This window comes from Corvus cornix, chromosome 4 (genome assembly GCF_000738735.6).
Source record: "Corvus cornix cornix isolate S_Up_H32 chromosome 4, ASM73873v5, whole genome shotgun sequence".
NCBI classification, from domain to species: domain Eukaryota; kingdom Metazoa; phylum Chordata; class Aves; order Passeriformes; family Corvidae; genus Corvus; species Corvus cornix.
This window is the reverse complement of record NC_046334.1, coordinates 60843858-60871523: the sequence shown is the minus strand read 5'-3', so window position 1 is coordinate 60871523 and position 27666 is coordinate 60843858. Positions and strand designations below refer to the sequence as shown.

The 27666-nt window shown below is 37.8% G+C and overlaps 1 protein-coding gene across 10 annotated transcripts in view; it reads left to right on the top strand.

Moving 5' to 3' along the window:
* EVC2 (EvC ciliary complex subunit 2) overlaps nt 1-27666 on the top strand; it is a 72696-nt gene that overhangs the window by 30549 nt on the left and 14481 nt on the right. For 6 of the 10 annotated variants that reach the window (XM_039550467.1, XM_039550466.1, XM_039550461.1 and 3 more), the window contains 7 exons: nt 4455-4779; nt 7455-7694; nt 9782-9957; nt 16184-16343; nt 17621-18081; nt 21044-21248; nt 22543-22665. In XM_039550467.1, coding sequence (XP_039406401.1) covers nt 4455-4779; nt 7455-7694; nt 9782-9957; nt 16184-16343; nt 17621-18081; nt 21044-21248; nt 22543-22665 — 1690 coding nt within the window. The remainder of the gene's footprint in view (nt 1-4454; nt 4780-7454; nt 7695-9781; nt 9958-16183; nt 16344-17620; nt 18082-21043; nt 21249-22542; nt 22666-27666) is intronic. The other 4 variants (XM_039550460.1, XM_039550464.1, XM_039550462.1 and 1 more) reach the window with 3 other exon arrangements.

Here is a 27666-nt window from a genome sequence, read left to right as displayed (position 1 = left end):
GCTTGTCCCATCATCACTGTGCCTGTGGGTACAGGACGTGTGCTGCTCTGGCTGTAATAGTGGGTGCCACTGAGCTGGGGTGTTTGTCTGTCTGTCCTTCCCTCTTTGCATTCCCCTCTCCATCAGGAGTTGGTGCAGCTGCTGTGCCTTGGGCCTCTGAGTCACTGCTGAAGTGGGAACAAAAGTGTCCACAAATGGCTCTAAATTACTTAATTACATGCTTTTCAGGAGCGTTGTGTATTTGAAGCATTACTTTTACAGAAACAGCTATGATGGAGCTCCAGTCTCCTCTGGATACTTTTTTAACATGTGTCTTACTAATTATCTTTCTTTGGCAGATGAGAGATGAGCCTTCTGAGAATGACAGGCTTTTGTGTTTTGATGGGAAAATGTCACTGAGGGGAAATTTGCTTAATGCTTCTCTCCCTTTTAGACTTCAGAAAGTTATGTCACAGTAGTTTCTTATCTTTATAAACTCAGAATTAGTTTTAAAAATGTGTTTGAAAGCCATTAGTTATTTTTAGGACTGTTAAATTCAGCAGCTATTAGTTCTCCTGTTCAAAAATTCTCTCTGTGGGCCTGTAAGTTGAATAATAAGACTTAGAGACACAATTACTTGGTAGTTAATGAGAGGTTTCCTTTTTTTGTAGTGTGTTGTGTTTTGGTTTGGTTTTCTTTAAATGAACTGTAGTTGCTTTCCTGACCCCAGCTGCTGTCCTGTATTCTTTCATTAGGTCTGTGGAGGACATCAGTTGCTCAGGCACTCTCTCTGCCTGTGTTTGGCATCTGGGATTTTCCCCTTCCAGATCTCTGACAGATTTTAAAATCCTCTTTTCTCTTCAAGTGAGTGAGAAAGCTATACACTTGCTGTTTGAAGTTTCATTTTCTGTGTGTCTGTTCACCTTTCCTTGCCCCACCCTTTTGTGCCACCTGCCTTCTGTTCTGTCCTCATCCCTTCTCAGCATGCTTTGTCCAACAAAAGCTTTCATCTTTTTCATCAATAGGTTGCCATCAGCTACCTGTGCTTCATCAGCTTTCATGTTTCTGTGATGCTGAATATGCTCACGGAGTGGGGCAAGACCTTTTAAACATCAATTGCTGTAACAAGCAGAGTGCAGAGCATTTAAAGCAAATTATTAAATGTACCTTGGCTTGAGGAGACACAGAGTGTCAAGCTAGAATTTTTTTTCCGTATGTGTCGTGAAACATTTAATCTGGTTGATTATAAACATTGTTTTTCTGATGGACTTGAATGAAACCAAATGAAAGCGTTTGGTTTATTATATGTACAGGATTCCTGTGTTTTACTGACTGTTGGTGTGATGCAGCATGCTCGGGGTGCTCTCAACCTCTCTGTTTTGAGTAAAGAGCTTGAAGCAAGGTTTCTGATGTGTGTGATGAGCTTGTCTCACTTCTGCTGGCTGCTGTGTGAAGATCATGAAGCAGAAGTAGAGCACATCACATGGAAGGGAGCTTTCAAGTTTTTACAGACACAACCTTTCTTCAGCTGCCACTGACAAAACATCATGGTGTGGATGCTGTCTTCGAAGATGTGACGTGGGAGAGCTGTGGCTTGTAACTCTTCTTTCTGTGCTGTACTTTTCTCTATGCTGTTATCCGTGGTTTGTTGGAACAGTTCATAGACTTCTCTTTCATTGCCTTCCTCAGTAATGTGCTGTCAGGGAAATGAAAAGTATGAGTTGCAGGTTGAATACACCTGAGATCTTATGAGCCTCATGATTCACTTGCTGACACACCAGCATCAGGTGATTATTATTATTGCTCCTCCTGCATTTTGCATCATGCAGAGTTACTGGGGTACTGTAGTTCTCCTTGAGGGTGAAAAAGAGCATGGAAGTCTTGCTCTAAATGAAATCAGGTTGAGTCTATAATAACTTGCAGTAAATAGGAAGAAGTGACGTGGGAAGACTGAGGGAAAGATAATAGGAAATGTTCTGAAGGTGTTTTATTTTGGTTTTCATTCTTGGGATCACTGTTGAAGAAGAGTGATTTTTTTTTGAAGCATGCTTTAAAAAAAACCTGAATTTGTGATAAGGAATAAATTATGTGTTACGAACTATGTATCAATGTGGTAGTGCTGTGAAGTGTCACTTTCCAGGGAGAGAGATGAGGAGTTCAGTCTTTCACATCTCAGTAAGGAAGTGTTAGTAGGTGCTGGGGCGATCATCTATCACTGCATGCTTGAAGAACAGAAAAATAACAACTAAGGAACTTGTCATTCCGGCAAACAATGAGAGTTGGAAGTTGTAACAAATAAAATTCAAGCTGAGGATGAGGTTACCATTTTTTAGAGAAATTATCTAGTGGAAGAATTTATTAAAATGCTTTGTTCTTTGTTAGGGGATGCTTGAAAACTGGGATGTTTCTCACAAAAGACAGATATGCTTCAATTAAATCAGAACTGATGAACTTAAAGTAAAACAGAAAAATAAATCTGGTGGCTTGGATTTTACAGGCTAATAATGAATTGGTGAATCTATGAAGGGAAGCCTCCTACCACTACTTCACAATCATTAGAGAAACGTTATAGCATAAAGCTCCCATTCTCTGAATCCTTGTTTTTGTTTAAGTTCAAACACTTCTTTTTTTCAAGTTGTCACAAACGAGTTGGTAATAGCTGTGTGTGTCAGCAAAAGTTGTAGGACTATAAACAAAATGAGAAAACACACATCTGTATCTGCTGTGTTGCTTCAGCATCCTGTTACCTTGATCCTGCCATCACCTACCCTCTGTCTTGGAGCAAGAAGGACTCTCCCAAAGGAGAGGGAGTAGATCAGTGCCCTGGGGCACTTTACCTTGGGTGTAGGTGAATGTTACCCAAGACAGCTGTGTACCTCCAGCTGCAGTGTCCATCTGTAGACAGGACAGAGAAGCTGGATGGTTGTGTTGTCTTGGGGATATTAGAGCAAATATTAGAGTACAGGAATCTTCATATTTCTGTGAGGAATGTTTCAGGCACATGGTACTTCAATGCAGGAATTTATGTTCCTGTATATGAGGAAGAGGGGGTAAAATGGAGGAGGTTTAGTAGCTGCAACCAACCAGCCAGCCCTGCAGCAGATCACCAAGATGAGGATGGCCATCACCTGTGTGTTTCTGTGGTTTTGAGAGAATGCAACAGAAAATCAGTCTGTAGTAGATTACATTTTAAAGGTGGTCTCCCAAAAACTTCCAATATTTGAGTCATTGTAAGAAAACAATTCCATCCCATCAATTTCTAGATGGGGAGAATACATATCTTGTGTTATCAGGGGAGAAGTGATGATATGTCAGTGGTTTACTTTTAGTTAAACTTTACTTGCTTATGTAAGGAAAAGAAAGTTTGACAAAAACAGCATTTGCATGCCTTCATTTATATGATTCTGAATGCAGTATCATTCTACTCTCTTGCAAGTCTTACCAAGATCTTTGCTATGGAATTGAAATTTATTCTAAGATTTTTCTGTGGAAAAATTAGATCAATAATTTAGCCTAAGCAAAAAATTGAATGTGTTTAAGCTCCTGAAAGTATGTTTTGTAGGTCACAAAGAAATTCATGTATGCATGGTCAACACACAGAAGAATACAGTGTTGTGTATTCATGTAATTTGACATGCAGGAGCAAAACCCACCTAATTTTCCAGTGTTAAATTGAATTCAGGTGTAGAATTTAGAGTAGTTACATTGTATATTAAATTAGAATAATTATAATTCCAATTTAACTCTAAACATAAATGGGAATGTATTTATACACAACATGACATATATTGCATTTTCTAAAAGCTCTTGTATTTCGATCTGGTTTTAATCTCTTTTCGAGAACTCTGTTAATGTTCATGAGTGACAGATACGTGCTGTTTTATTTCATTTGTATCAGCACATAGTTGAAACTGTTCCCTCTTCCCTTTAGAGAAGGGAGTACACCAGCCAAGAATATGAAACAGCGATGTATCAATCTAGATGGGTCAGTGAGTTTAGAACTATTTTACGAAGTCAGTAAAATTTATAGTCTATTCAGGTGCCCATTTGATCTGCCATCAGGTGCAGAGATCAAATCCCAACAGAGATAGTGGAGTTTTTTGGGTTTTTTTTTGGGGGGGGGGGAAGGGGGGTGTCAGACATTTCTGTTGGCTTATATCTAAGGGAATGTTTTGAGTATTAGTAAAGAAAAGATTTTTCTTCTTCTGTCTGAAATGGAAATATGGACATACTTCATTAAACTTGCTGTAGTAGAAGTTGACTTACCCTGCTGTTTAATGAATGATTACTATCATGATTTATAAACTCATATGCTGTGATATTCTGGCAGTTCTCTGACTGTCACTTCATTACCCAGTATTGAGTGAATCTGGATACAATCTAGAGACTGAATGCTCTAGATACAAGGTTCTTATATTCTGGTAGAAATTTCCCATAATCTGCGATTTCTAACAGTCCTGATTACCTTTGTACAGTCTGGAGGTTGCCAGCCTGACACGGGCAGATGCTGATCTGGAGGCCTGTCGAACACAGATCTGTAAAGAAGTGATTGCTATGATGCTGAAGAACATGGCCTTAAATCACAGCCTCTTTCCTCATGTGGAGAAGAAGATAAGTTCCGTTTTCAAAAAGCGGTTTCTTGCAATGGAGAAAGAGATTCAAGAGGAGTACGAAAGGAAGATGGTGGCTTTAACAGCTGAATGTCATCTGGAAACTAGGAAGACAATGGAGGCTCAATGCCAAAAAGCAAGAGCTGCAAATGGAGAGGCTGAGGAACTAATGAGGAAAATTAATGAAAAGGTAGGTCTGGTTTTAAATCAGGATGTTATGCATCATATGTAGTTTTATGGAGATGGTTTCTCTATGACTAGAGCAGCTTAGTTACCCTGTTAGAAGAGTAAAGATGAAGACCTACAATTAAATATGTTCAAAAATTCAGATGTCATAATTAGGGTAGTTGTTATTAAGAAATTGGGTTTAACATCACCAGAAAACAAATTTTTCTCAAGGGAATCTGTGACAGCTGAAAACAAAGCGTTGTCATTACCCTGTTTTGCTTTGCAATCACTTATACTGTTGCAAAGTGGTGTGGTTTTATTTCCTGTATTTTACTGCAGCACTTTCTGAGATTTCAGCCTCTGTGTGAAGTATTTTGCACATTCAGAGCAGAACAAACTCCCTGCATCATAAACCTTACAGTCTAGGTAAAAAGCTTCCAATATTTATGTTCTTTTTTTGAAGAAAATTAGAATATAAGGACAACCAAAGACTGATTTCTCTCTGAAATCAGAACAATCCATATTTTAGACAGAGCGAGGAGTGGACTTCTCTTGGAAATAGCTTCTGGATAATAAATAAATAACTGAAGTCTGAGCATGATTCCGTACAAGTTCAGAGGGAAAGCTGAAAACTTAGTGTATCACTTTCATTCAGAGATCTCTGAATGGATAAGTTTCATTGCCCAGGATTTCATAGGTAGTTACTAGCTGGAAATAGAGCCTGGGTCACCATGCCAATATCCCATGTACAAAGTTATGTTCCAGTCTTCCATGTCTTTTTTCAAGTATATTGAATGTTTACAATAAAACTGATTTCCCCCCACCCTTTTTCTTTATTACTGTTTTTAACAACTTCCTATGGTTTGGAAGGATTCTGGTAAGTTTTGAATATTTCATCTCTGTAAGCTTAAAATGCCGAAATGCCCAAGTTGATGTTTCATGTTTGTCTGTTAAGAGGGTGACTTGGTGGGAACAAATAGTGCAGTTTATTACTTACTAGTGGGGCTTTGCTTCTGGACCACAAGTGGTATTTGCATATTGCATACCCATAATTGTTAAGGTCTTTTATGAAAATTCATGATTAAACTTTTGACACAAGAAGTTTTTTTTACTGAGGTACTCCAGTATGCTGAGGCTCTCAGGAAGAACTTTGTTTTATCAGGCTGTTATGTAGTGAAAATCAGGCACAAGGCTAGTGGGCAAGTAGAATTTCTTTGATGTTTCCAGGTGAATTTTAAATTGTGACTCTGTGTAGCTTTCCATACCTGTAGGATATGCATATCCTGAACTAGAGGTGCTACAAACGTAAGAGATGGGAAGGAAGAAACATTTGTGGATGCCTTCTTAAGGATGAGGTGAACTGTACTCTGCAGAAGAGTTTTTCTTTCTGTTGGACACAGAAGGAGCCTATACCTCACTGAGATGTCCTGCCTTTGCAGAGAGAGGGACCTGACTGAAACTCAGTGTGTGATCTCACACTAAATGCAAAGTGGCTTTGCTTTGTAAGAAAGGCATTGGTGTTGGTTCAGTCTGATTTGTACTGAAAATCCTGAATTGTTTACTGAGTCAAGTAAACAATTAAGGTCAGTCCAGTACTTGTCCTGGTCCATTTTCCATATCCTATCAACTTCCTGTTCACTTTTCTGTCTCTAGAAGGACCTGCGTTTGTACTTGCCACAGCATGTGGTCCAGAAGGACATTCTGGAGCATGAGGTTTGGCTCACACCTGTGCTCCTGGGCAGCAGGTGTACTGACACCCAAGAGATGGCAGTGGAACACAGCTGGAGCAATAACCTACTCCCCTTCTCAGCCAAAACGTAGAATTTATATTCTTTGCCTTTTTGATTAATTATTTGCTACCTGCAATGTGTCTCTTGGGAATGAGAAGTGACGTGCAGAGGGCAGTTCTTCTCAAGATAATTGGTATGAAATTTAGAGCAAGACTGGCATAGTGACTGTTAGGTAGCTCTGCTAGCATAAGAAGCATTCTTTGCTCTGTGGGACATGTATGTTTTGATTCTATAATGACTTTATGCCATCTGAGATTAAAACTATGAATATGTAAGTCTTACTAGAGAACTAAGAGAAAATATTTCTGGCAAAGAAGCTTTTAAAGTAATTGCCATTTAATTCTACGCCATGGTTGTAAATGTAAATCTAAAATGATGCTCTTGGATTAATTTGTAGAAACTGATAGTTAAAGTAGGTCACCAATAATAAAAAACTTTCCGAGTTTTTTAGTAGAGTGGAGGAGGTTTTTTTATATTTATATTTAATTTATATTGTTTTTAAAAATATATTTATTATTATTTCATTGGTATGCCTTATGAGTCTGTTTAATTTTAATAGGATTTCAGGATTGATGAAACCTAAAAAATTAATTTCACATATAGTCTTTGTGTTGAATTTCATGCTCATTTATATAATTTATCTTATATAAGTCTTGTGAATTCTAAAAGGACTTCATTATGCTTTGGAAGTAGTATCTGTATGAGAGACTGGCAGCTGTACAACCCTGCCATCCAGACAGGTGAAAACTATGGGAAGTGTACACTGATTCAATATTAGCCTTCATTTAAACCTGAAATGACAGTAACTAAAGTATTTGTAAAATATATATGAGCTAGTAGCACTGGTACTTTAAAGTATGTTGAATTCTGAAAATCACTTCTGTTGTATTTATTTCCTTCTTTGCAGCCTGCTGTAGAATACAGAAGTCTTCTGGATAGACTTCACAGACTGGAGCAGGACTGCCTGAAGAGATTCCTTTTCGTAAAGCAGGAGGAATATTTTGCAAAGGCTTATAGAGAGCTGGCTGTTACCCAAAGAAAGGAACTCCATACTATCTTTTTTACACAGATAACAAATGCCACTTTAAAGGGAGAACTGAAGTTGGAAGCAGCTAAAACATTAGTGGAAGGTTACTCTAAAATACAGGTAATAGGATGATATCTCCATTCCTAACCTAAAGACAAAATAAAAACCTGCAGTAACTTCTGAGAAATGTTTCAGGATAAATGTTATCACTTTCATAACTAACTTTCTTAGAAAGCATTTTAAAAATTATAATGCCTTTATTAGCACATCTAGACATCTACACAACTGTATTTTTGTACCGGTTTGGCCAAATTTAGATATATATCCTCTGAGAGAAGGCAGGTTACAGCCATCCCTCCCCCACCAGGTTCAGGAAAAAATAAATTTTCCTCGAAGGAAAGTGAAGGAGATAAAAACTATTTATTTAACAAATACACAGGAAAAGGATAATGATGCTAAATAATAAAACCTCTTGGTCTGCTGAGGGAAACCTGGGAAAATTTCAGAGTCCTTCCATAGATATCTCTCTCCCCCCTCCTTGGAGCTGGGATGGGGTGGTGGACCCACCTCCAGGGCCAAGGCCTTGGTGGAAATTCCTCCCAATGTATTCTGATGTTGAAACCGTCCAGCAGAGGAAAAAAAAAAGAAAAAACAAAGTCCCAGGAAAAACAAAAGTTCAACTCTCCCTCTCTCTCCAGAGAAAGAAAAAGGAGCTGAAAAATTGGCCGAAAGCAAGCCAGCTGCCTTCCCCACTCTTGCTCTGCTGCTGCAGCTGAAAAAAAGTCTCTATCTCTGTGTGACCTTGAACAAGCTGCAAACTGCTTTGAAGAAGTTTTGCTCAGGTTTCCCTTCCCCCTCTCAGGCTCAGTTTAAAGGCACAGAAAGGCACAAAATTAATTTCTGGACATGGGGCAGCGATATGGGATACACATCATAAAGTCACCCCGAGACAATATTGAGGTATATGCACATGTTCAGAACTCCCTAGGCATCAAGTGCTCTTCTGTACTTCAGAAGATATACTGAGCCCCCCATTCCAAATATGTTGATTTTTGAAATTGTGTTGTGTCTGAAGGACTATGATTTTGTACTTAGAGGGATTGAATTTCTCTAAGTTATGTGATCCAGGGATGGTGATGAAGAGTATGTTCAGGATTTCAGTTTTGCTTTCAGTTACATTTTTAAACCTCTCACAGTAGAATAGCTTAAATTGTTTCCTCACGGGGTTTTGTTTGTCTGTTTGTTGTTTTTACCTCCATTTGTGTTGAAAGTTAGTGCTCTAGATTGCAAAAGTTCTGGGAACTGTTGTTCTGGCTGCTTCTTGAGGAAGAGTATGATTGTTGTGGACCTGCAGGTGGAGGCTAAAAAGCAACATCTGGAAAGTAGGTGTCAGAACATGTAAGGCTCACTCCTAAAAACTGATGAACAACCTCATATACAGAAGCTATACATTGGCCACTGTCAGTGGGAGATGCAGCAAGCACTTGTGCGGAAGATAGTTAAGCAGCCAGGTCAAAGAGGTAGAGCAAGTGAAAAAGGTTTTGACTATGTTTTGGCTGCTCAGACATGGGTCTTGTAACTATCAGACCTTGTCTTGGCTATTTATGCTACAGAACATTGTGTGCATAACTCTGGTCTCTGCCAGACCTGTCTGTAGGTATCTAAACCCTTCCTGTTCCCCACTGTTGGAAGGAGGAGCTTCTAAGCCAGCCTGTGGGCAGTGGGCTTGGCTTTCCCTATGCTGTACTCAACATATGTGGAAGAGCTGGCTTTAAAATTGGCTTTGAAGTCAATTTAGACACCTTTGAAAATGTTACCCTTTGCTTATATAATCATACAGTACATCGTAAAGAACAGTTCTGCTTATGCTGGTAGGGTTGCATGTGTATGTAATTGTGAATACCTGAGCAAATGACCTGTTAACTCAGGGCACTCAGGACGTGCACTAACTATTCAGGAAAATACACACAGTATTGAGGTAATCAGGCCAAAAGCTCACCACATTATTTATTTTGTTTTGTTAAAATAACCAAGATCATTTGATGTGGTCATTAGAGTTAAGTTGATACATACTTACTGTTTTACACTTGTAAGCATTTTTCAGCTTTGTCCTGCTAATGAAATCTGGTCTGATGTTCATAGGTGTTAGCCAGAATTAACATTACATCTAATCAAATGTTCACATTTGTTCACGTTCTTTCCTGTAGGGTGACATTGAAGAGCTAATGGATTTTTTGCAAGCTTGTAAGAAATATCATCTGAATAAAAGATTTTCTTACAGAGAATATCTTGTAAGTAAGATACAGTCAAGGTGTTCTCATGTCTCTGCTCTTATAAATGCCGCAGCAGCCCAGATATCAAGTCTCATTAATAAGACGGAAAGGTAAATATCTCAATTGTTTTCTTGTCAGCCATTTGACTATGTTATTTCACAGGCAACAGACTTTTCAAAAGCCTTTTTTTCTGTGTTACCTAGCAGGAGAGTTGCATTAAAATGTTATCTGTTAGTTAATTCTAAGAAAATATTTTGTAACTGATTGACTTTGTTAGTTAAATCCCAGCAGATGCTGAGGTTTTGTTATCTATATCCACTTTGTACAGGACAGAGATGAGTTGCTGGAAACGTATGTAGTACCTGTTTGTAATTCTGATTTCACTGCGAACCAGACTCATATAAGATTCTCAATGTCTTTATACATCCATTATTTGTGTAAATAGTCATCCGTCATGTGAAAACTCATACCAGAGTCCATTGCAACGTGTACCAGTTAAGACCATTTGTCTACGTTCATTATGCATGAATATCTGGATTTAACAGAAAAGAACAATTTTGATTCACTTGTGATTGAATATGTTTGAGGAGCTGGATGTACAGTTTCTCTTTTCAAGCTGAAAATCATGAATATTTTCTAAAAAAAGTAGATCAATTTTTATAAATAATGTAGCTGCAGAGGATTTTGACTAGCAGAGAATACACCTGTTGCAGGGAATTAGAAAGTAAAGGTCAAGGCAAGTAAAAAGTAGACCTGGAAATGGACTGCTGTAACACCTGTTATAATACATGTAATTTATTTGGGATATCATACCAGACCCTGGCTGATTGAGTACTCTGTGATAGGATACTCAGAATCAAGGTGGACAGGTAGAAATGGTGACTTAGCAGACACACAGAGACGTAGTTATTTAAAATTGCATGGCTGTGAGGAGCACTGAGAGAGACATCGTGCTGCTATCAGAGAACTGTGTTAGTTCAGCATATGGAGAGATTACTGAGGAGCCTGCCAGGGCAGCAGAATACGTCAGTGGACAGGAAAACGTGTACAGGAAAACAAACTAGTATTGCTGCTGTTGGTCCTGTGCATGCAGCTTTATTTGTATATTTGAGGTGTCAGTCATTGATGTCAGTCTGACAATATGTGAAATGTGCATTAAGAGAACAAGATGAACATTGATCTTTATGGTGTGTTTTTTCTTTCATAATGTTAAATTGATTTAAATTTAATTTAACATTAGGAAGCAGGAAGTCTGTTAAAAGCTACCAAAGATTGCATCTGTTGATGTGACAAAATAATTTATCTGGGTTTTTTGGTATCTTTTCCTTGCTTTTCTTTTTGATTGTCCTGTGTGCTGCCTCACTGGAATCATACCCTAAGTTTAGCTTGAATCACCCTGAGTTTAGCTTCGAGATTCATTGGTTGGAGAGAGCTTCTTCCAGTAGGCTTGCACTGCTTTGCTAAGGTCTACGACTGTGTGGCTCAAAGACAAACATGTCCTGGAATAGGAAATATAATTCAGACACGTCTTTCACAGAGAGTTCCCTTCCATCAGTTCATTCCTCTTTTTGGAACTGTATTATGAGAAAGTCTGAGATGTTTTCACAGATGATGTAGTTATGTGAAAAGCCTTTGTGAGAACCTCACTGTGTGACCATTGCAGTGAACAACTGGGACTTCTCAAGCTAGAAAAAGTGGTTTCACCCATTGCTTAATTCCTGTTATTTCACCTAACAGTCACAAAACAAATCAACTATGAAACAGAGAGGAAAGGCACAGTATTAGTTAATCCAAGACCTCTGGGATCTCATCCCCAAAAAATGTATTAAAAACCTTCCAAAACCCCCCAAACTACCCAGAAACTTCCAGAAGCAGCAAGCAATATTACCAAGATGAAAAAAAAATTTTTCTACCACTCTCCTATTAAACTTTCAGAGTATGCAGTGGTTGGTTGTCTGTGGACAAAGGATACCTGTCAATAGTTGGAGACACCATTTGTAGAGAGGCAATCCCATTTGGCTTCCTGGGCCTAGAACTAGTTATTTTCTTGTAACTTCCCACACCTGCTGCAGCAGTATTTCCTCTCAGACAAATGTTGGCCAAACTCTTATAATTCATTCTTTTGGTGTTGTGATCATAAAACTCCAGAATGTAGTATTTCAGTTTATTTGCTAGTGTTTTATTTTCACCAGGCAAACTGAAATATCCCAGTATAACTCATGAAAAATTCATAATTACGTAACATAGGCTTGTATTTCAGTTTCTAATTAGAAAGTGATTTTGGGAATGTTTACAAATTAGAGCATTAAAATTTGAGCAGCAAGAGAAGTCTGGTCTGAATGACTAGTACTTTAAATTTGTATCCATAGTATCCTTGTTTTTCACTTTGTCATTGAATCTGCTTGTCTAAATATAGATAGGGGTCTGTCTTAATCTATTTTGTCCAGCTTTATAATAGAGTGCCTTAAACTTACTGTTATAAATGGAATTTTAAAATGCAGAACTTTGCATGGAGAAGAGAGAAAAGATAGATGCAGTGATAAACCAGCAGATAGATATTGAGGGGAGAAATATTTTAAAAATGGAGCTTAATAGTATGTTTAAAATTTATCAGATAGCAAGGCAATTTCAAATTAACAAGAAAAGGATTCTGTGTGGCCAGAAATGAATGTTATAAAAAGAAAAATAACCCCAAACCAATTCTAGGGAGGGCTGTGAACATTTTAAATGAAATAGAGCAGCCAGAGTTTTCAAGTTGGGTTTTCTAAATACAGTATTTAAATAAAATGTGCCATTTGCAAGTACTAGTTTTTGATTACTCAGTGGCTTTCAAAAATCAAGCCTGGACTTCAGTGCCAAAAGGCAGGAAAGAAGATTTTGAAATATAATCTGTAATCCTGGATCTGAGGGACGTCTACATAGGCTCTTTATGATTTTTCTTGAAGAATAGTGGGCAAAAGGGCAGTACTTGAGGCAGTGTTTATCCTGGGTTGTTCTTGCTATCAACAGAGGTGCAGGGTTCTTGATGTTTTTAAACTATGGCATCTGTAACATGTTGCGTTATTCTTTTGCCAGTATCTTCTTGTTCACAAGAAATTTGCTTTTTCTTCAGTCTCTTAAAAATTGAATCCAGTTCTTGTGACTCACTAGGTAAAAACAATTTCAAGCTTCTTTATAAATTTCTCCCAAAATTTAAATTTTTGTAAGACCTAAAGAATTTCCTGTGTATTGTGTTTGTAAAGTGGTCAAAAGACTCTCAAAAGATTGAAACAAGCACCCTGTGCTGGTCTCGTTCTTCTCAATAATCACCATTTATATGGACCTTGTCCATAGAAAGTGATTTTCCAGCGGTGTCTTGGCTGGACATTTCTGCAAGTCGGTGTTGGAAAGTGAATGCCTCAAGCAGCAATGCATCAGTATGAAGTTTTCTAATAATCTCTTAAAACCTTTTCTGCTTGTAGTGCAGGGAGGGCACTTATTGCTCTGAATTTTTATTATTATTACATGAATTCTGATCTGGGTACTGGCAAGATGCCACTTCAGCAGGTGAAATCCTGATGTGGCTGGAGTAGCGCGGGCAGAGTCATGCAAGTTCTCTCTGTGTAGTTTCTGTATAGTGATGTGATTCAGCCTCCATGTACATTCAGGCCTGTACAACTTTTCTGCTTCATATCTATCTCTCTTTTGCTTTAGTGATGCTCCCATGCCTTCTCTAGCTTTCATGAAGCAATTTTCCTTTGCTGGGGTCGAGCATCCCTTCTCTGTAACATCAACTACAAAGTCCTACTTTTTACTTTCATGCCCTCACTCTGTATTTGCTCCTTAATTGGTTGGCTTTCGTTCATTACAGAGAAGTCAAGATCTCTCTCTGATTGACCTGTGATACTGCTGCTGTTGGCTACACACTGCACCTCTGTACCTTCCTTGGTGCTCACTGCCTTTGGGAGGATCTCCCTTTAAACATCCGTGTCATTACCACAGTATTGTCCTTCATTAAAATTCTCGTTGTTCAAAGATATGTGCCTGTACATTTCTTCAGTGATTAAATGTCTGGTATGCTGATACCAGGCAGTTTATCATACAGTCTATACTGTCTTAGTACCTTTCTCTTCTCCTTTTGTTTTGCATTTCTGTTCAGAGTCCTTTGAGACCAGGACATATTTTATTCCTAATACTACAATTGTTTTTATATTGTATTTATATTAAACAAGAAATGAAGGTGTCTTGCCAGGGTTGAGCCTTTCAGGAATTACCATAACACTGATTAATATAAGTTGGCTCATAAACTGACATAGGCTTCTGTGGTGGGATACTGCATCACCTACAGTTTTAGCTGTGGACGTAGTCTATGTAAAGATGATCTCTAAGTAAATCAAATCAAATCAACGGAAATAATGTAGACCCTTTTTTTTTAATCCTAAAAATAGGTAGCTATGTATCATCTTCCTATCATTCTATGTTGCGTCACTTTCTTTAAACTTCCATTTGCTGTGTGGTTCCAGCACATCTGTCTTTTTCTATTGCAGACTCTTTTCACTGCTCTGGACAGGGATTTTAATTGGATGCAGCAAGCCTGGGTTTATTTCCTCAGTACAAGAAAGGATTAAGGTGTTAAATATAATATCTTGGTTATCTTTCCTCACTTTCTCACCATAATTAATTACCTTTATTCACATATCTTTTGCCTTGGGTTCAGTCAAAAAGGAGGGGCAGGACTTAAAAGTTACCAAATATGGGCTAGAAACTTGTGCTGTTGGGGAGTTTTTTGACATAACACTGAATTTTAACACTGATTAGTTTCAAGGCAGAAATTACTTGGCCAAGAATGACGCTTGGTGGATTACTCTCAATATACTGAGAGGTAGTTTAATCCTCTTTGCAGATTAAAGAAATGCAATAGATAGACTTTGAAAAAGCTCTGCAAAAGGAGGATCTCTTTTATTGACATAACTGTGATAAAGCACATCTCAGTTTCTATCCAGCACATGCATTGTATAGGGGATGATGTTTCATGGCTTGCACAGATAGTTGTGGATGTTTGAGATGGAGAGGTGTGAATTACGGGATCTGGCCAACATGGTTACTGTGCTGTGACTGCAAACAAGCTAATATGGTAATCTGGTTTATTTTAGCTCTTATTTTGAGGATTTTGATTGGAATTAAGTTGTCACAGTATCAATAAATCTTAATAAACCAAAATGAGATTCTCCTTTCTGGAGAAGGGCTTGCTTACCATATTTAACTGCTACTTTAATTTAAGAATTGGGCCAGGTATCACATTGTAAAGGAACCTTGAAAGCCCTGGATTCATCTGAGTCCCGGCTCTGTGTGTAATGTTCATGTCTTTGAAAAAAGGGGGACTGCATAAGTAAACTAGAAGGTATCTGGATGACATCCAGGTTCAGGTCAGGAATTGGAGCTTTCAATTCGAAGTTTCATGTTGACCTTTTCAACACCACATTTTTAAGTCCACTGTGTTTAATATAACTCATGAATGTCCAACAGCCTGGTCTGAATTAAGATGTTCTTTTATTCTTCTTTTGAATAAGAAAGATTTGGGGAACTTGTAGTGTAAATGTAATAGCAGGTAAGTTCTGAAATTCAATATAAATTTGTGGAGAGAGAGATCTTTTTAACTGTTGCCAGGGCTCTTTAGATCTTTTTTTCCCTGACATGAAATTGTGTAGCAACAGGAGGTAGACCATAGTCTTGAACTTCCATTTGAGAGCACCGTGGGCTTATGCCCAGCAATTTGCTGTTTCTGATAACTGAGGTTTGCTATTGTTTTGAAATTTTTATAATTCTTCTGGTATAAATTTACTAGGCAGTCTGAATATAAATATTTTGTAGATATGATTGCTTTGTCTATTAAAAATAATTTTTTGTTCTTTTTACTTGATTACATTCTTTAAAGAGAAATTTTTTTTAATGACAAGGAGTTGTAAAAGACATATAAAATTGCATTCCAGGGACATTAAATGGAAAAATAAAATATGCATAATATATAAGGTTTTAAATGTCTCATTTGAATATCACTTATGTTACAAACTGATATGTAATTGGTTTGCCACTTGCCCTTCCTTCCTTCCATCCTTCCATCCTTCTTCCTGTTTCTTTTTCATACACCTTCACAAACTGCCTCAATTCTGTGCTCATCTCTGAGATTGTCCTTCTATTATCCCCTTCCTTGTTTGATTCACCCAGGCGTCACTGCGTAAGAAACTAAGATCATTCTGTGTGTCTATTTTGCTGAGCCTTTTTATGGTACTAATTGCCTCAGATACCCTTTCGCACTTAAGAATTTGGGATAACAGGCTTCAAACACTGTTATTACAGAGCAGGTCATCTACCTGAAAGTCATTTGGGAATGCTGCTGGACCGAGCCGAAACTGAAATTAATTTTGTTAAACAGAAATTTGATCATGATTTAAAACAAGAAAAGCAGAAGCTTTGCCAGAAACTCATTACCAAGCGAAGGCAGGAAATGCTGCAAACGGTAATTATTTTCAGTGTATTTATTTTCAAAGGGCTTATCATAAATTAGAAATTGAATTAATTGAAGAATAAAATGTAGTTCTTACAACAGGGGTCAACACTGCCAGGAGCATGGTTGAAAATAAGTGTCAGTTGGTTTTAGCTGTGTACCACCATGTTCTGTATTAGTCATGCAGTAATTTATAGCTTTTGTTTTAGAAAAACCTGCAAGAAATAACTTAACTTCAACTTAGCTGGAGAAACTTCTAAAGCCCCTCTGCTTAGTGTACCATGTCCAAGGGGGTCATGACAAGTCTCTGTAACATGCAGACAGGCAAAAGCCAGCTCAGGTTCAGGAGTTGGTGAGGGAGATGGCTCAGGTGACAGTCACCATTTTCTGTGGGTTTCCTGGCTATGTGTGACCTGAGTGAACTTCAACAGCACAGTTAAAATTCAGCTACAAACCAAAACTATGTAAAAGATGCTCTGCCTATGGTTGCTTGTGGTAGAACTCATGTCACCTCATCTCAGCCGTCTAAAAATCAAAGGTAACTCTAAAAGATACAAGTCATGTCATAATGTAAGATGACCTGCAGGTGTTCTGAAAGGGAGTTGTCATCCAAAGGTATACTTCAAAGTTACATTTCTGTGCCTAAAAGATGTAGAAAAAACTATCTTGGATTATGTGGTAGTTCTTTTAGATGACTCAAGTTAGGTGAGGTTGAGCTTACCTTTTGCAAGATGTGTTTCAGTGCTTTGTGCTCTTTAACAGATACCAGTGTGAGCATGGACAGCAGGCCTGGTAATGGTGATGTCATTTGTTACGTTTATTCTCTGTGTAGGTAGCTTTGGTTTAACTTTCCAATGAAATTGCAAGATGGGGAAAATAAAAAATAACCCCAAACTTATTTTTTCCCTCATTTTTAAAAATTCTTTTCCTTCTTTGCTGTTTGATCCAGATTGACTTCTGGAATGCTGCCAGATCACTGAAGTTCAGCTAGCTGAGATTATATCAAACCACATGATCATGCATGTGTTTAGGTGTTATCTCTTCTATCTAGCAACAGTCCATATTATCACAGCCTTTGTATCTAACAATAGTCTGAGTTATCACCTAGGTGCTCATAAAGCCAATCTGTTGAGGGCTGGGTAAGCCTCTGGACACTGAAAAGCAGTTTCAAGAACGTGGAAAAGCAAAAGCATGAAATTTTATATTGCTATGAAATCCATACTTAAGGAGCTAGAATTTGAGATGTTCCTTTTTCTTAACTTTGTTCCTCCTTTTGGTAAATGAATCAGCAGAAAGAGCATCAGAAGGAGCAGCTGTCACTTGGAGACCCCTTCAAAACTACTAATGAGATCTCTCACTACCTGAGACACTGGAAAAATCTTCTAAGTGATCACACCATTGAATTTGAAGAACTTACTGAAAAGCTTGACAATGAGGCCAGCGAAGAGCTGAAAGAGCTTCTATTTAACGTAACGGAGAAAGCCATTGAAGAGCTTAAACGTGTTCAGTGTGGAGTGTTTGTGCAAGAACTAGTCAAGCTCAGTGTGCCAAAATTGTTCCTGCTAGAAGCTGTGGAGGAGCACAAAAAAGAGATGGTTGTTAAACGTGGACAGCTTGAAAGGGAAGAACATGAAAAGAGCGTGGCTGCTGAAGAGCTGCTTCAGCTCACCAGGCAGAAGCTAAGCCAAGAGCTGGAAACAGCCATTTCAGAACAAAAAAAAACCAGGAGCTGGGAACAGTCAATATTCATGCAAGTATCTTTCTGCACTCTTTTCTTAGTTACTATTGCAAATAGAAGAGAATTAGGAGTTTTCACACCTGTCCAGTTGTAATTCCTAGTGATCAGTTCTCTGCTGGGCACTTAGAAATTGGTATTTTTTTTCCAAGCGCTCAACCCATGTGGCACCAGTGGGTGAGCACTGCAGTGGAAATCCCAGGAAACACAGTCTTGAAGCTAAAAACGTGGAATGAAGGCTTTATATTTCCATTCATTCCATGGGAGGTATCCCTTACACATCTTTCATTGTTATTCATTGTCTGTCTTTCGAGGTCCCACAGTTTGGAAATGCCAGTTAGTACGTCAGACCTAATTGGCCCCAAGTCCAAGTTCAAAATATTCCTTCTAGCCACAAGTCAAACCTTACTCACCAGGTTTGTTTTAAGCTTTGTCCCAGTATTTCTACATAGTCCCTAATTACACAGTGCCGTATCCTGCCTGTCCAGCTCATGTCTCCATGCATCAGACTCAGCTGCTCTGGCCTGCTGACAGAGTGCCCCTGGCACCAAGCCCTGAGCCAGACAGGCACCATGGCACAGGCAGTGCTGCAGAGAGGAGTTCTGGCTGCTGGAAGTGTTTTGGCCATTGCTGCCTGCTGCAGTGTGACCCTGGGGAGGTGGGAAAGCAGGTGGTGGCCTTGCCTCAGTTGGGAGACTTTGCACAGCGAGAGCCCATGGCTGTGGCCAGGAGTGGTTGTGCCTCTCAGAGTGGGCAGCAAGGTCCCTGAGAGATCAGGGAATGTTCCTTAGCATTTGTTCTTAGCTTTCAAGTACATTTATGTCTGGTTGTTAGATTGCCTGAATATTTGCACTACTACATTTCCTATACAATGTCTATTTAATAAGAGACATTGTTAGAGACATGGGAACATGAAAAAATAAAATTGCAGCTTTAGGGGAAGCAACTGGAACAGGCAAACCTATAATAAGCTGTGTGGCTCTGAAGAAAATGTACCAGGCATAAGAGATTGAACAGGGAGGGGGAAAAAAAAAGACACTGGTAAAAGTTTCTCCTTCATACCTCTTCTTTAAAGCAAAATAGATTTGTATGGGCAGTTCTATCCAGGCAGAATCTTTGTAAGTTTTCCTGCCACATATTGTAAAACCAGGTAAAAGGAATATAAACTTTATCCATTACATTGGCTTTGTTAAAAAAAGAATTACATTTTTTCCTATTGTTTTGGTTCTCATTTCAAGGGCTTTGTATTTTATTCAACATTTTAGATACTTTCCTATGTTCCTTTCGTTTATATGTATCTTCTAGCTTGTCTTACTATCTCTTGTTTACATTGCCGAGAGCAGACCTGCAGGAGTATGGAAGTAGATTGTATGACCCAGCAGGACTTTCCTGGTTCTAACTTAGAATCCCATAATAATTGTGTTCCAACCTGGAGTGTGCCTGTCATATTTGTTAGATGCTATCTTTCTTTGAAGCAACAGTAAGCTGTTTGAGTTTTTTTTCAGTAAATTTCGGGAAAATATATACAAAAAAATGCAGCAACAAGTGTCCTTCAAAAGCCCCTTAAAATTTGTCACTGTCTTCTTTCAGTCCACTGTCTGTCAGTTATGGTATTTTGATGACAGATGCCAGCTCCCATGTTTATGTTCTCATCTGCTATCTAGTTTTCACAAAGAATTATTTTGAATGTTAGCTTTTCATTTTTGTTGCTTATCAAAGAGACCATGGGTTAGTCCAAAATGTTTATGAAGATTGTTAATGCCTAAAGTCCTTTTTAAATATAGACATGGCAAAACTCTATTTGCTGTATTTTATTTTGTATCTCTGTCTATATATCTATATACATGGATTTCTACAATGGATTTTCTTTCATGAGTCTAAGACAAGATAACAAATGGTTAAGTATACTATAAATGATCATTTGGAGTAGCCTTGTCTTAAAATAAGTAATTCTTTGAAGGGAAAAACCTCATGCATTAAAAATGTATTAATTAAGGATCTAACTGTTCTTTGCTGAATCACTGGAAAGAAAAAAGGATTTCTAAACTCAATGATTTGATGAGGTAGTATAGGCCTGTTATATATTGAATAAAAGTATCAGTACTAATGAAACATGGAGTACAATATATTTTTCAATGAAAACTACTCTTTAAAAAACATGCTGTTTGTGTTTTAAATGGAAACAATTTTTTGTGGAATAAAGGAAATTTCCAAACAAATTAAAGTATGCTATTTTTTATGAAATATTCTTAAGGAAATAAGATAAAGCAAGAAGATAAATGTAGCCTAAGGTTAATCAGAACTGAGCATGCTTTATTTTCAAGTCAACTTCAGCTTGACCTTTGATCAGTTCATTAGAGATCTGTGTTTAGAATCTTACTTCTATATACTTCTATAAAATGGAAACTTTGAGTAATTCAAATTAGTCTTAAAACATATTGTGCTGTTCAGACTGCAAAGAGCCTTTTTACAAACAACAGCTGGAACCCTTGTGACTTGTTGATGGAAGGGATGACATATGTGTTCATAATAGAGACTTTTATTTTATTTTTTCCTTCTCAGTAGCTGTGACTGCTGAGGGCTGAGAAACAGCACGGGGAGGCTTTATGGGAAGCTTTTATCTTGATTTCAGCTGAAGTTCAGGGATTGTATTGTCTGAAGAGGTGGAAGGACTCTATGCATAGGAAATGTGCGAAAAATATTAATTTATTTTTAAAATACTCAAATGCTGTTTTCCTTTGAAAATGAAGTTTTACAGTCCAGGAAGCTCTGTATGCAGAATTTAAGGTATCCTCAAGGGTATTTTATACATGCTGAGGAGTTCATTGCTGTGTGTGAAATCAATAACTGATACATGAAACAGACCAAAAAAGGATAATCTCTGCTAAAGTAAAGTATTTGTGTTCATGTCTCTTATATTTTATGCATTATTGCCTAAATCATTGAACAGCAAATGGCTCTTGGTTTTTTTTAACAGGCAGCTTCTAAGTTTACCCCTCTCGCTCTCAGAAGAGGAGTTGCTTAGAATGAGGCAAGAGTTGCACTGCTGCTTCTCTCAGGTGGACAGCAGCTTGGCTTGGCCCAAGATAAGAGCAAGAACCCTGCTTCAGGCTTTTGAGGTGGAGCAGAAGGACACCGAGGTGCTGAAGGTTGAGCAGAATTTAGCAATGACCTGCAAACAGGTGGGAACAGCGTGGGATCAGTGTGGGGATGTGGAAGGGCTTCCTGGGTGTACCTGTGGCTGCTGGCATTGGCTGCAGATCTGGGTCCATAGCTTCTCCATAGGTGTGGCAGCACTTTTCCTGCCTGCATGGACCAGTGGACTTAAAGATAGTTGGGCAGCAGTTGGATAAATAGGTTTTTTTTCACATATACCTGCGTATTTCTGCTGCTTTAGTGAAAGTTTTGGGAGTTTCTGGAAAAGAATCTTCTACATTGTTTTGTCTGTTTAGGAAAGTAAAGCTCCTGAACTAGATGGCCTTTCTTGGCAAGAAATTGGGCATGATTTCTGTTTCTTGTTTTCAAAAGATTGAAGTGTATGCCGACAGTTGGGGGTTTTTTCCCCACGTCTAAATACGTAGAAGATGAGGCATACTCAAAGTTAGAAGAGTATTTCCAACGAGGAGTCTATCTGCCTATCAAATCTAGCACTAATTAAAGAACCCTGTGAGAGGTGTTTAATTCCTTCAGTAAAGTGCAAAAGCTATGGAATCATAAATGGTTTTCAGTTCTTATAAGGTAGCGGGGCAAAAAGCATTCCCTGTATTAATTGTATCTGATACTTTCTTTAAAGGAGAACTTGCCCTTGCTTTGTTTTGGTTCAGTTATACTTTCTCAACATGTAAACTACCTTGGGTTAATTGTGCTAGGAGTTAGCCTAGTTCAAAGCCTTAATAGTTTCTAAAATACTAAAGGAGGGAAATGACTTTGCAAAACCTTACAGTTGAACAGATGTTATCATTTCCCCAAGAGTACATATACTTAGTTGGTATTCTTGTAAAGAAATGGAAAGGTCAAGAATAATTTGATTACATGGAACGGTGACTCTTAATATTATCATGGTTCATTTGTGATTCATAGACTGTGTGTTGAAAACAATGTAGATCTTAAATTAATATTCTTTGTTCATTTTCAGCTGTGCCGAGGAGACAACTTATCAGTTAAAATCTTCTCTTATTATCACTACTAAAGCTTGTTTAAAATCAAATGTATATGCTACCAGTTTTCATGAAAAGGATGAATATATAATTCTACTTGAAATAAATTTTTAAAAAAATTCTAACTTTGAATGTCCGAAAGGAATCTTCTGAGTGAATAGGCAGCACCTTCATTTCAGAAATACTTTCTCAGTGAAAGTCATATTTGCCAAGTGTTTCATTATTTGATGGATGTGCCAATAATAGCAAGTAATAATCCTAACACTAGCATCCTCATATACCTCTTACAAATAAAGCATTTTTGCTCATCTTGTTACAGCAGCATTCTAAAATGGGAAAAACAGGATCCAGGAATAGAAATAAGTTAGATATTCTGAAGAAATCTTTACAGGAAAAAATTTTAATTTATGAAGACTCAGTGAAAGGTGAAAATTTAAATAGGGTAAGTACAAACTTTTCTGGACTGAGGTCAAAACCTAGATCTCCAGTAATTAAAGAATGACAGTCTTCTATCAGTGTGAATAAGAACCAGATAAAAAAAGGTGTGAGGTATAGTGTCATGATGCATCTCCCTACTCTTGCCTGATTTTATCAAGATGTATTTCAAGCTGAATAGTTTTTGCTTTGTTTTAATTTTTGCATATTAGTTACAGAACTGATTTAATGTCTCACCCCTTTTTCTTCCAATGGTTCTGGGGCTTGGTGTGTGCAAGATTGCAAGACTCCCCTAGATCCTGTGGTTTTCTAGAAAGACTTTCAAAACATGGAAGGTACTTCAATGCATGCTTTAGCTGAGCAGCATTTAGTTCTTGGACATCTGCTAATGCTGCTGAAAACCCAAAAATGGATTCTTAGATCCAAAAACTTTTTGGGGAGGGTCTGAGTTTATTTGTACAGAGCTAACTGAAAGGAAGTCTTGATTCTGGTGGGTTTTAAAGACACACAGCCCCAGTCTAAAATTAATTCTCGAGAAATGAGTGGGGCTGATCTTAATACAGGATTTTGAAGGCTTTTTACTTCTCTGCCAGCAGATGTTCCAAGTGATCTTTCACATGTGTACAATATGGGTAATAAAAGTTTTGTATGTCAGAGGGACATTGCAATGATAAGTTTGTTAGACAGAGGTGGTGCACAGCTGTAAGAACTACACAGAACAAGCAGGTGTCATTGGTAATTAAAATTGGTAGATGAAAAAATAGTTTCAAAAGCTATTACAATATCACTTTTAGTACCAATTTGGACAAAAAACTATTTTTATACCTCTTTCTTATGCTTTTGATACCTGTATCCTGAAAAATGAAAAATACTGGGTCAACATGTTAATTCAGAAATAATTTCACTTTTATGTGAGAGCAACGCATTTTTTGTATTGGTTGCAGATGATAAAAGCAAATGTACATCTAGTCTAGCACCCAGTCTTTGAAAGTGAGAGCAGGTGCTTGGGCAGGACTGCAACAAGAAGGCAAGGATGTTCTAGCACTCTTCACTAGTTCAGTAACTATGGCCCAGGAATGCGCTAATCCTCTAATGGAGGCATTTAAATTTTGACTTCAATACCTGATGCCTTGATCCTCAAAATTTACGGGGTTTGGTACTGGTACTTGAAAGTACATGAGATTATGGGCTAAGCTCTAGAGTTAAAAAGTACTGAATACTTGTTTGGTGTAATACTGCCTTACATTTCTATTAGAATCTTGTTTTAACATTGGAAAGTTAGCTTCTCTAAGCCTCATTGTTCCAGTTTTATATGCACCATCTGGCATACCTGTTGTTGTTCTAATTGTATGGCTGGTTTCAGAGCTGGAAGGAGTCAGAAAGAAACTCATGTGGCTAGGGGTAGATAGTAATACCAGTTGAGTAATGCAGCATTTTGTTTGTTTAAGGGGAGTTAATTTACTGTATAATGTTGAAGGTGTTTCACCACCCCCATTGTAAAATACTGTGAAATATTTCTTCCTATTTTAAAATATTTGATATTAATTTAAAATACATCATAATAAATATGTTTTAAAAAAGGTTAAATGTTTCTAACAGTTGTAAAATATTGCTTCCTTATATTTAGTCTTAAATCTACCCTCTTATAGTTTAAAACAATTGCAGCAGGACCTGCTAAGTGGTTTATTCCCATCTTTCCCCCTTAAATATTGAAAGGCTGCAGTAAAGTGTCCTCTGACCCTTTTCTTCTCCAGGCTGAACAACCCCAACTCTCTCAGCCTTTCTTCAGGAGAGATGTTCTGTCCCTTGTATTTTGGGCATGTTTAATGTAAGGCTTTCATACCTAGTAATATGCAAATACTATCTATTTTTATCCATAAATGTTAGGATTCATGGAATATACTGAACATGTTGTATAGATCCCATGCTATTTCTGTGTGTTTCTGTCATCAGTGGCATCTCTTTTGCCTTTGAATTCAGCCACAATTAAGATACACTTTCTTGGGCCTCCTTATAAGTGAACTTGAGTTCTCAAACTGCATTTCCATCCTCCTTCATTATTCATTTTAATAGGTTCAAACTTACAATAAAGGTGATAACTCATTTACTCATTCATCTATTCATTATTCGTTCATCCATCCCCAGATTTCATATATGTATAATTAATTTAAAGCTCTTGTGTCTGGAACTGAGCCTCCTGTGAAGAAGCAAACTGTGCATTCAGTTGTGTGCAAACACCTGTCAAACATTCCTATGTAATTTTTTAAATCTATATTTTTAAAGTTTTATAACACATCCTGGTTCTAAACCACAAGGGCAGACTTCAAGTATTACTTAATAATTTTGTGGCATATAAAGCTAGTAATAGTATTTATTTTCTCCTTTCTTGAGATATTGTTGAAGATGTGTATTCTGGCAGGCAGTGTCTTAGACGTGTAAATAAAAGCTGGAAGAAAAGGATGATTCTTCAGTGTGTGCATGTTGTCATAACTCATTCATTCTAGTAGTGTTGCAATAATTTCTGTTAGTTAAGAAGCTGCTGTCATGCACTGAATAGGGAGCATCCCATATGCTCTGCAGCATTAGTCCTTTTGAAAATGGACCTGTTTACTCCTAGTCAGGTAAGTCTGCTTGATTATTTTTTTCACATTCCTTGGATAGGTACTATTGTAATGAAAATCATAAATTATTTAGTCTCTGGCAGACAAAACTTTGGCTGTTATCATCCATCATTTTCCAGCTTTTAAGTAAACTCAAAACTCAGTGTAGCCCAAGTTTTGAAAGATGACTTGTGGAGTTAGTTGTCCAGCCTGGTCCATTTCTGACATGTATTACCCTGTACAGTGATCCTGTAGCAGTGAATCTCCCTTAACACCTTGCTAGACAGCAGCTGTTGGCAGCAAAGTATTGCTGGTTGCGTTGGATATAAACTCCTTGCCTTTCTTTAGAATCTGTTTTTTCTGGTATTTGGTAACATGTCTGTTTAACTGTTAAGGACTCACTTCCATGCCATCCTCTCTTTAAGAATCGCCTAGTAGTGCAGCAACTTCCACCACTGAAAAGAGGAGTGAGGGCAAGTCAGTGGGAATTTCACAAGGGAGACCTTAAAATTGGACAGTGGGACAGTATATCTCTGAAAATTGCTAAATGTTTTAGTAACACTGTCTTGTGTCGCAGTGGTCAGTCATATAACATTTAATTCAGTGTGCCTTTCAGAGGAAAAAACTTGAGTCTTACTTGACAGATTAGTCCTGTGCCCAGGCTTTTGAAGAAAGATTGTTATTTTTTATGTTTTAAATATGTGCCTCACCAAGAAAACTGAGTTAGGGTGGGATTTTTTGTCTTGTGCAATCTGTATCAAAGTTGTGACTTGTAGGATGTTCTGTGGGATTTTTTGTCTTTCATTTCAAATACCTGTGAACTGCTGGGCTGTGAGCTTTAGTGGAAGATGCTAAAGCTACTTGCTTTTCAGCATAAAGCACTTCGTAGAAATTGAAAAGCTTCAAATTCACTTTAATAGATTTCTTGCAAAGAACATAGAAGATACATATATTAAACTATTATTATTGTTGACCTTTTTCCCTACAAAAAACTGAAACATAGAAACAAGTAATAGGTATTTCTGGATCTATCCTAGGGTAAATGTCATCTTCTTTCTTTTGAGCAAATACTGCAAGACAGCTCAGCTCTTGTTCTGTAAATTCCCGATTTTGACTATCTCTTGCTTCACTATAAATATCTGCCTCCTGTGTTCCAAAATAAGAGCTTAGTTTTTATCATTTTGGTCACCATAATGCCAGTGCAATGTCTGAGTTAATTCTCCTTGTAACCCAAATATGCCATATGCTTATTTGTAACCCATATGCTTGCTTATTTTGGTGTCACTCACCTGCATTATTCCAGATTGATTTGTTAGATTAACAGTAATGTTGAGAGACAGTATCTGTCTTTTAAGATGGAGATTTTTTACAAGTATCAAGAAAATAAATCTGCCTCCAGTTTGTGTCTGTAGGATGATTTCTTATTCTTGACTTGTTACTGGCTTAATTCAAATTAGTAGGAAAGATTTCCTGAAGGTAATCTACCTCTTGCGTTCAAAGACATTCCAGATGATTCGGTGGAGCCTTTGGAGAGTATCACATGAGCAAGAGCATATCGCAGGCATATTTGGTTCCAAATCACATTTTACATTTACCCCTCTCTACTGGATAATAGAATTTGTATGATACACAGCCAGCCACTCTTAGCACTCTTATCAATAATATTTCCAGAGAAAATTTCTGTTCATCATATTGCGTATTTATCATCTTAGGTACCTAAAAACTAGGTGGAAGTATCCTTAAATTCTTCTTTAAAACTAATCATAAGTAGAGTCAATCATGTATAATTGTGATTAACATGAATAGGAAACTGATAAGGTTTTTCGTGTCTTTAGTATATAATTTCAATTTGTGCGAAGATATTCTGATGGCCAAAATCAGGTTTTGTGCCAATGGGAAGTCATACAGTGTCTAAGGACTACAGTTGACCTTTCTGGTGTTTAGTTCACACCAACAGGGCAATCACTATTGGTCTTTATTATTTTCAGACTGGTAAAATGGGGGAGGTTGCATGTACAAAGGGGTACCACAGAATGCCTACTGTGTTAAGGTACTAGGCATGTACATATCCAAGTTAAATAGCTGTTGGGGTCCCTCCCCTGCCGTGTAGCCCTGGGAGAGGGGCCCTGAGGGCACAGACACGGGGCTTCCCTGCCCCTGCTCAGCCTCGTTCCCATTGGTTGGTTTGTGTTCCCTGCGCGGGCAGAAGGACCCCTGGTCCCGTGACTGGAACAGTTCCAGGGCAGAGCTCCGGCCATGCGGCTGGAGAAATAAACATCTCTCTGAAACAGCTATCAAGAATCTGTCTGTCCATATATATTTCCTTTCCACGGGACTCCTGGTTTGATATATGCGTGTTGCAGTATCCCCACTGCAACAAATAGCCAAGCTCATCTCTGCCTGTTGTT